The sequence below is a fragment of the Oryza glaberrima genome, chromosome 1 (assembly GCF_000147395.1).
Source record: "Oryza glaberrima chromosome 1, OglaRS2, whole genome shotgun sequence".
In the NCBI taxonomy this organism is placed as follows: Eukaryota; Viridiplantae; Streptophyta; class Magnoliopsida; order Poales; family Poaceae; genus Oryza; species Oryza glaberrima.
The window spans coordinates 8533266-8543707 of NC_068326.1; the positions used below are offsets into that span (position 1 = coordinate 8533266).

General features: G+C 38.1%; 1 protein-coding gene across 3 annotated transcripts; it reads left to right on the top strand.

The window, feature by feature from the left end:
• The first annotated feature begins 435 nt into the window (after positions 1–435).
• On the top strand, positions 436–5794 carry LOC127756191 (disease resistance protein Pik-2-like). 3 transcript variants are annotated; one of them, XM_052281592.1, is made up of 3 exons: positions 436–847; positions 1236–1942; positions 3455–5794. In XM_052281592.1, exons 2-3 carry the CDS (start codon positions 1248–1250, stop codon positions 5460–5462), a joined length of 2703 nt encoding a protein of 900 aa, XP_052137552.1. In that variant the 5' UTR covers positions 436–847; positions 1236–1247; the 3' UTR covers positions 5463–5794. The 3 variants fall into 3 exon arrangements, with proteins under 3 accessions (XP_052137552.1, XP_052137560.1, XP_052137546.1); XM_052281600.1 differs by having other exon boundaries at positions 436–587; positions 681–1942; XM_052281586.1 differs by having other exon boundaries at positions 436–1942.
• Positions 5795–10442: the final 4648 nt, after the last annotated feature.

The window sequence follows — 10442 nt, forward strand, 5'->3', positions numbered from 1 at the left end:
GAAAAACGCAGGATTTTGATAGGAACGTAAGTGTAAAACAGAGGATTGCAAAACACAGGAATGGTCGTTTGATTGGACCGCAAGAAAAACACAGGAATTAGAGGAGAGATAAAGACTCAAAGGAAAGTTTCCAAGAGGTTTTACCTCATGTTAGAATTACTCCAAAACTTGTATGGCATTAGGCAATCCACAGGAATTTCATAGGATTCCATAAGATCCATTCCTTTGATTCAAAGGGCTATATAGAAAAAATTCCTATAGGAATGAAATCCTCTAAAATTCCTATGAATTTCCTTTGAATCAAAGGGGGCTTAAAAAAATATATGATTTTGTTTGGGTGCTAGCCGCGCAATTGTACGGGCCACCCAACTAGTTTTACTTGTTTTTAAGATGTTTTTCTTGTTATTAGATAGAGAGTTCCAAGAGGCAGTTCCCCGCACGGCCGCACCGGCGCTCGCGGTTGCGACTCAGGGAGCCGAGCCGCAGCTGTTGTTGGACGATGGTGAGGTCGCACGCTCGCAGCGCGCACGCGCTCGATCCGGCGGCGGCGGCGGCACAGTCTTTGGTTGGGGAGGACCGATGAGCAGGTTTAGGCCTGTCCCGCCATTCGATCTCTCATGCTTTTCCTTTTGTTTCTAGCCTTTTCAATCTTCATGCTGCTGCTGCTCTCACGCACACAGCAGAGAGAGCTCACTGGGGACGAGGCGTGCAATCGCAATCTGGGGCTACTTCATGTCTTCAGCTGGGGATGGGTGGTAGCAGTAGCAGCTCGCGCACCGGCCACGAATGCGGCACTATCAGTTAGTAGCACTTAGCAGTAGATGCCTGCCGTGATGGCTTCAAAAAGGTAAAGAGGAATTAAGTCTTGTCTTTTGAGAAGCGATGGCACATAAGGAGTAAATTTGAGAGAAATTTGATGGGGATTGCAACGAACAGATCGATAGTCAAGCTTATTAGCTTAACTGCCTTCTCAATGTTTAATTTGCGTGCAAAGCAAACTAGTCAAAATATCTCAAATAAAAACATCTATATTCTTTGTTTTCACAAAGTTTTTGTTTTGCAGCAAAGCAAGATAGTCAAATAGCTCACATCAACAAAACTAGGATAGACTACTTGATTGCACAAACACAAATGGCCAAATAACATATAGTACTTGGGCTTATGATGTTTTTCCTTTTGTTTCTTAGTTTTTCAATCTTCCTTGAATACCTGCAATGACACTGGGCTTAATGTAGACAAGAACGTGGATGAAACAAGTCAGGGAGGTAGCATTTGATGCTGAGGATTGTATTGACACATTCTGGTGCTACATTGGCCATCATTATGGTGCCAGGGGAGTCCGCTGTTATTGTGTACCAAAGGTAGTCTACACCTTGAAGACGTTGAAAGTGAGGAACAACCTGGCCATCAAAATCCAAAGTCTCAGGACTCGTGTGCAGAGAGTGAGTGAGCGGAGGCTGAGATACATGCTCAACCCAACAGGATCTACTTCTAAATCAACCAATGGATCTCTGTCTTCTTCAAACTACATTGATCAAGAGCGCCGATTATCTGCACTAAACATCGACGAATCACGACTTGTTGGAATGGCTGATAAGACAGAAGAAGTCACCAAGCTGCTAGACGAAGGTCATGTGCCTAATCTTAAAGTAGTCTCCGTTGTTGGCTTTGGTGGACTAGGAAAAACCACCCTTGCAATGACTGTTTACAAGAGCCCAGCAGTGAAAGGGATCCAGAGCCGTGCTTTTGTGGCAGTGTCCCAAAACTATGATCCCCGAGCACTTCTGGAATCTTTACTGAAGCAGCTTATCCAAAGACCCTTTCTCAGAGAGCCAAGGAGTGTGGATGAAGAAACTAGTACTGAAGACCCCCTCAAAGGCATCGAAACCTGGGACTTATGCCAACTCATTAATAGGTGCAGAGATTACTTGGAGAACAAAAGGTAATACTACTTCCTTGAATTTTCAGTGTCATAACCTTTAATAAGTTTACTTGGCTTGCAGTACCAATGACACACTGGAATTTTTTAAAAATTGACTTTCACTAACAATGCAACAAGCAGTTTTCTAGCATAGAAGTCATTGTATCTTGAAATACATGTGTAACGGGGATTATAAAATTAAAATAACTCCAGAACCCAACATGTAACAAAAAAGCTAAAGTTTTATCACCTAAAACAACATACCTAAAAGAGTGGAAAACTAGAACAACCCAAATAATTTAGGCCACTTGAATGTTTCAATGGTAAATCTAGAAATTTCTGCTTGAGAGGTCAACTTTTAATCACTTTATCAACATAATAGCTCCTACAAAATCCCGATAATTAGTAAGCATTTTTAGAAAAGAAGATGAAAAGACCGTGGGTCCATTCGACCAGCACATATATAATGGGTATACACTGAATATGTTTGTTCAGAGATATACACATTCTCACAGTAGTAAAAAAAGGGAAACAATACACCTATTTTTTAACTTAGATCAAGACTAAACTTATGCGATAAATTCTAATTATATGATAAAGGGAATAATTCGTTTTTTATTTAAACAAATAATATCTCACAATTTCTTTTGGTTTAATATGATGCATGATGTGTTGTCGTATTATTTTTAATGATTATCTCATTAGGGGCATGTATAATACCATATGATGGACATTAGAACCACAATTTAGCTGTACAATCAGCAGTAAAATCTCTGAATTCAGTGTTTAAGTAATTCTAATGAAATATAACACTATAATAAAATCAGAAATTTACATAAAAAAAGGAAAGGTAGAAAAGCTACTGTTTGTGTTTTTCCTCTTTTTGTTTGTCTGGCATGCGATGAGTTGTATTCAATTTTTATATATGTTAATAGATCTGTAAGAACCCCAATCTCTTCACAAGTACTCCCTCCATCTACTTTTGATAGTCATATTTCCAAATCTGAAAAATTTATTTTTGATAGGCATATTTCAATTCAACAACCTATCATCTTAATGACTTTCTCAGATTTAATGCATGACTCTCCATTCTTCCACACAAGCTTGGCTACTTGAGCATCGAGAAATGTAAATATTAATGAATCGTTTGTTTACGATGAATGACTAGTAGCATGTTTAAATGGATGATAAGTAGAATTATTTATCCTTGGTTTGTGTATCAAGATGAAATATGACTATCAAAAGTAGATGGAGGGAGTATTAATTTGGCACCTGTTATGGGTATACGTGTCAAGTATATCTGTAGTAGTGTGTGTCAAGAGTATGAGTCCTTTCCTTCTCATGTACACTATGCATATGCCCTTTGGCCTAACTCAACACATACAGTTCATTCCCTATTTCTCACTTTTCTCAAATTTGGTTCATCTTTATATATATATATTTTGCTTGTAGATTGATAGATAATTTTGCTCCTCATCAGAACTTTGCTTTTAGTTGAAAGATTATTTACTTTCATCTCTCATATATGTTTAGGTACTTCATTGTTCTTGATGACCTTTGGAGGCCAGAAGCATGGATGACTTTGAAGATAGCCTTTCCTGATAATGATAAACGGAGTAGAATACTAATTACTACAAGGAATCACCTTGTAGCTCAAATTTGCTGCTATTATCCCCATGACTGTATTTACAGCATGGAGCCCTTACCCAGTGAAGAATCCAGACATTTATTCTTCAAGAGAGTGTTCAAATTGGACAAATGTCCTTCACAGTACCAAGATTTGGTGGATATCTCCGAGGCCATATTAAGAAAATGTAATGGCTTGCCTCTAGCCATTGTGAGCATAGGAGGAATGCTAGCTCGAATGAAAAACAAGACATATGCAGAATGGCAGAAGGTGTGTGACAGATTGGACTGTGGGTTAGAGATAAATAATACTGTAGGGGGAATGAGAAAGATACTCTCTCTTGGCTACAATGATTTGCCCTACCATCTGAAGGCTTGCTTCTTGTATCTTAGTGTTTTTCCCGAGGATTTTGAGATCAAAAGAGGACCCTTGATTAGAAGATGGGCAGCAGAGGGTTTCATTGGTAGAGTGCGTGGATCAAATTTGGAAGAAATTGCTGATAAGTATTTTGATGAATTTATCAGTAGAAACATCGTTACACCTATTCGGATTGATAGCAGCGGCGAGGTCCGGAGTTGTAGGGTTCATGACATCATGCTGGAAGTAATCAGTGCCATATCTGTCCAAGAAAACTTCATCTCACTCCTAGGGAATTACAGTTACAGCATAACAGGGCATGACAAAATTCGGCGGCTTTCCATCCATGTAGGTGGTGGTAAGGAGCAAGATTTCTCATGTAGGAACTTATCCCATCTACGTTCTTTGACAATCCTAGGCTGCAAGGAGAAACCAATACCTATCGCTTTGGCTGATCTAACACTTCTAAGGGTGTTAGACCTTGAAGGTTGCGGCTGGTTAAGTGATTCAGATTTGAAAGATATTTGCAAGCTGTATCTGTTGAGGTATGTAAGTCTTCGAAGCACAAATATTTCAAAGCTACCAAGGGCAGTGGGGAACCTGAAAGAACTTTTGACATTGGATGTAAGAAGCACTTACATTAGGGAGTTACCTGCAACTATCACTCAGCTCCGGTGTCTCAAACATCTTCTTGCAGGCCGTTACAAGTACTATACAAGGACACATCATGTGAAACATTTTGCTTCAAGGGAAGCTGTGACTATACCTGCTGGGTTGAAAAATATGAGTGCCCTTCAGAGCATTGCTCCTGTAAACATCTCATCAAGCTTCCGTGCAATGCATGAACTGGGAGAGCTGTCTCAGTTGACCAAGCTTTGTGCTATCAACAGAAAGGGAGTAGAGAAATGGAGACCTTTCGCTACCTCATTAAGTAAACTGAGCAATTCCCTTCGCCACCTATCAGTAATTCATATCGACAAAATGGAACATGGGCTTGAGTTCTTAATGGACCTAAGCTCGCCGCCTCTCTTCCTGAAAAAGCTCTACTTTTGGGGAAGAGTGAGTGCTCTGCCTCCATGGATTTCATCTCTCAGCAACTTAGTCAGGCTATCGCTCCGAGAAAACTATCTGGAGAGTGAATTGGTCAAGATACTAGGGAAACTTCATAGTCTTTTGTCCCTCAAACTGTATGTTAACTCATATCTAGGGACAGAACTATGCTTTGAGCATAATCTTTTTCCGAGACTCAAACAACTTATGATAGATAATTTAAAAAATCTTGATGAGCTTAGCTTTAAGGGAGGAGCGCCTGATCTTGAGAGACTCACGTTGGCTTTTGTAAAAGCACCCGAAAGAGGCATTTCTGGCATAGAGAATCTTCCAAAACTAAAAGAAGTTGAGTTCTTCGGGATTATTGTTGACTCTGTTGTCGAGGGGGTGATAGCTGCTGCCAAGATTCATCCAAATCACCCAAGAGTTTACAGAGACGAGACAATCGACCCAAGGAGCCTTTCTGCAGCATGTAGGTTTGCCCTTTTCTTCCCTTTTAACTCTTAGGCATTTTTCTTTCCTACTTTTTCGTGAATTGCACGACAACATTAAGTATAATCTCCGCACATTCACATGTTTACATGGATTATGTTACCATACTGGGCTGGTATAGCTGACATGCCATATCTGGGTTTCATATGGGGTAAGAGATGTTTTACGGTGTTTGCGAGGTATCTAGAGGTACCTGGAGGTGGAACAACGTGCACCGTTGATCAAGAGAGGGGTAAGGTACGGAACAAATTTATTGTAACATGATGGCAGTGGTGTAATTAACTTGTAAAACATGGCCATTATACTTTAATTGAATACTAATATCCATCGATCGGTATGCCATCAGAAAAAAGAGTAAATCTAATATCCATCGATCGGTATGCCATCAGAGAAAAAAAAAGAAAATCACGGATATCCAATCGATCTATACCAGATCGCATCGTTTTCTTTTCCAGATCGCATCGTCTTCTTTCCCTGCTTTGTTCTTGTTCTAGGGTTTGAACGTTTCACCGGAAAGAGACAGAGGGAATGATTGAGGGTTGAATAGGAGACTAGATTGTCTGGTTGACGATATAAATCTCTTGCTAGAAATAAAATATAATTTTCAACATAATTAAGGTAGGAGTTTTTACGTATTCGTTGAAATAAAATGTAAATGTAGAAAAAAAAATCACATTATTGGGCCAATAATGTGTTATAAGAACACAATGTAAATCTAGACTCAAATCCAACGTAAATCTAAACCACGCAAATCAGAAAATTAAACCTTAGTGACGCAGTAAACGACTTAACTCCAATACAACGTAAATCTACAATAAACCACGCAAAACAGGAAATTAAACAGTGCAAAGAGGTTTTACGGTGTTAATACGTACCGTTATACCTATGCGGTACCTTTTATAATTTGGGAGACAATTCTACCCTTTTCTCTCTACTAGTAAAATTATGTTTTTATCCTTAGTACCCAAGTACCTATATCAATACTTAAATACTTTTAACATGGTATCTGTGATTGAGGGCGTTGGATCTTTATCTTTTTGGAATGCAAACACTGTAAAACCTCTCATGGGTAAAGGTCTGAAGACCAGGGGAATGGCACTCACCTACGTGTAGCCATATGCAGGGCTTCTCCCTAGCAGTGAACCGAAGGACCCATGACCCTAGGCAGCCGCTCAGGCTGGCCGGCATACAGTGCAAAGTCCGACAGCCAGCCAGCCGTCGTGGTTTCTGTCCGGGTTCTTTGAAAATTCTTGGGCCGGCCACTGCTTCTTCCTAACGTGATAAGGACCTATGATCCTTATTATCACTCGCTGGTTTGTCATTGCTTACTGAAAAATAGACACAACCCAACGTTATGTAGATAGGTCAACTTGAGCCAGGAACTTCCGTTATATCATGAAAATAGATGATACTAACAAACCTAACATAATCTCATTTCGGAAGGGAACTGATCCTCTTGTTGGTGCATTACATGTGTGAGAAGTACCTGATTCTAGCCCTTTGGAACCATAAGCCCATAACAGAATTACTACATTCATTGATTTTTTATATCACTTGTTTTAATTTAAAATGTGAGCTAATCTGCAGCTGCTTTCTGTTATCGACCCTCTAAGTCAATAGTTCTGAGAAAAAGATAACTAACAACTAATTTACATTGAACTCTATAATGATACGCAGCTGTCCTGCGTGTTCGAGACAAAAAACAATCACACTGAAGTCTGAAGAGTGCATGAACATGTAAATCTATTTTTGTTTATATGTATAGATAGATTGTTAGCATCTACAGTATAGTTATATCCAGTTGCTAGAAAACACTGATATTGGCTCATCAAACAAATATACATTGTTCAGGGAGCAGTGTAGCCTGATGATGTATTAGAGCAAAGAATTATCACTACTGTTTCATTAAAACTAATTGATTTTGTTTGGCCCAACTGCACTGATAACTTTGATTTGAAGTGTTGTACTTCCATGCTGTGATGCATGGTGTGTATGCAAGTGCATACATCTGAAATAATTTGTTTGACCTTTTGAATGACAGGAGCCAGGAATACATTCAATCTCCTGCTAGGCAGGCGGTTCAGGGCCAACGACTAAGTAATAATGCCAAGGAATCTACCGTAGTGACTAGCAAGGAAGATGGACGGTCATCGGTGAATGGCCTGCCCCGAAATTCTAGGGAAATTACTTCATCTAGCATGGTGGCCCACGCAGATTACGCGGCTAGCATCATTATATTTTCTCTCATATAATAGCATATATGTTTTCTCATTATATTATTCAAATATATTAAAATGACATCATAATTTTAAATTTTGCAATAACTTTACGAAACTACAAATGTGTCATATTCATATTGTATTTTATATATGTGTTAGTTATTAATGATTTTTAATATCAAATTTTATTTATTTGTAAATTATATATATTCCTATATGGACTCTAGACTCGTCCTTTAATATATTTTTTTAATTCCGAATTTTCTGTAAATTATATTTCTATATAGACTCTAGACTCTTCCTCCAATATTATTTATTTTTATTTCTGAATTTTTATTATTTCTAATTGTATTTTCATGTGGACTCTAAACTCATCTCTCAATATTCTTTAATTTTTAATTTCGAATTTCAGTTACTTCTAAATTGTATTCCTATATTGACTTTAAACTCTTCTTCCCATGTTTTTCTTAATTTCGAATTTTAGTTATTTGTGAATTATATTTTCATACGGACTCAAAACTCTACTTTTAATTTTATTATGTTTATTCCGAATTTTAGTTAATTTTAAATTCCTATATGGACTCTATACTCTACTTCTAATATTCCTTATTTTTTAATTCCGAATTTCTATCTTTTTTTAATTGTATTTCTATATGGACTCTATACTCTACTTCTAATATTTCTTATTTTTAATTCCGAATTTCTATTATTTCCTAATTGTATTTCTATATGGACTCTATGCTCTACTTCTAATATTCCTTATTTTTAATTCTAAATTTCAATTATTTCCTAATTGTATTTCTATATGGACTCTAGTCTCCTCTTCTAATATTCCTTATTTTCTAATTCCGAATTTCAGTTATTTCTACATTGTATTTCTATATGGACTCTAGTCTCCTCCTCTAATATTCCTTATTTTTTAATTCCGAATTTCAGTCATTTCCTAATTGTATTTCCATATAGACTCTAGTCTCATCTTCTAATATTTCTTACTTTTTAATTCTGCCTTTTCTTTTTCTCCAGTTAATGTGAGAATTTATAGACCATGAGAGCAAACCTGGAGGCTCATTTTTCTATTCATTTAATAATATAATAGATTTTCGCACTCTGAAAAGGGAGCGATGCATAGTTCTGTTTGTGAACTAATTAAACTTCAATATTTCTGTGCATATTGTTTCCTAGAAAATAAAAACAGGTTGTATTTGTATGTTATGTAGGCAAAAGCTGGTAGGAAGGCTGGAGTAACTGGTTGCACTGGACGTGAGGGATACTAGTTACCATTGCCAAGCTCCGAAGCCTGAACTAAGTTATTTCATCATAATTCATTAGCATGAATGCTCTGGTACAAATTACTTTCATAGGTCCGTCTATTTTATATTTTCACTTTCTGCTGTTCTTTTTAATCAGTACCGTTGTTGCCAATAATAGGGGGACATCAGAATATCAGATACATTGATCAAATGCGTCTAATTCCAACTGGTCCATGACCTAAGATTGTTAACTCATCTACAGTAGACCACAACAAGGCTTTGCAAATTAACTCACATGCGTCATTAACCTGTGGAACCAAACTTCTCGTTTTGCCTAATATCTTCAATTGCTGAATCACATTTACAATTAGTATCCACTTCTATTAAACTGCTGGCCTACAACCCCCAGTAAAAAAATCTGCGACGACTCCACCTCTTCATACTCTGATTTTGTAATATACATTGATTCAAAATCAGACCTGTAAGTCAAAATAGATCCACCTCTCCATGCACCAAGAATTGTGCTAGACAAAGCAACCGGACGTTGATTGTGATTATTCATGTCAGCAGGTATGCATTTGGTGCAAAAAAGATAAGATTACTGCTGCACTTTTTTATTTTTTGACGCAATGCTGCACTTTTTTTTATAGAGCGGAGATTTCATTAAGCAAATGAAAAAGCATACTCCTGAGATGCTATTTTCACTTGGTAGTCATATGGCACAAGCGGACGAAGCTCCCTTTCCTTGTCAATCAAATAAATCCCAGACCTCAGAGAAAATATATTTCTGATACCGCCCCCCCCCCCCCCCCCCGGCCCACCAAAAAAAATCAACTTACAATATTTCAGTGAATATATTTGAATGATGTGTGCTTCCTCCTCTCAGAATAATGCTGGAAATAAACCAACACATAATAACATCAATATATTCAAGTATAGGTTCAGAATTCAGACTTGCTAAACAAATAATGCTTCTAAAAAGAACAGAACAGGTTGAAGATGTGGACACGTGTATAGCACAAACTATGCCCTCAGAAACCTAGCTTGGTTTATTCCGTTGAACATAAACAGTAATGGTACAGTGATTCCTCATATAAAGATTTTTCTCCTTATATAAGCTCCAGTAGTAGAGCAAGCCAGAAGATGCATGTAGTAGGATGAGTAACCGATTGACAGTTAGATCGAGGAGCAAATATGTGTACTTCATCCGTTCCTGACGATCAGCTAGATGACTCAGAGTCCTCCATAGGTCGGTCATTCCTGTAAACTCTTGGCCGATTTGGATGTGCCTTATACACGTCTACCATCCCCTCCACCACGGAGTCGACAGTAGTATGGCCAAAGAACTCAACCTCCTTCAACCTTGGGAGTTTATCGATGCCAACGATGCCATCTGCAGGCTCCTTGAGGAAGGGCAGCGTGAGCCTCCCAAGCTCAGGAGCGCCTCCCTGGAAGCTGAGCTCATCAAGGTTGGGTAAGTTGTCCACGATGAGATGCTTGAGCCTACGGAATAGGTTTTCTGGAAT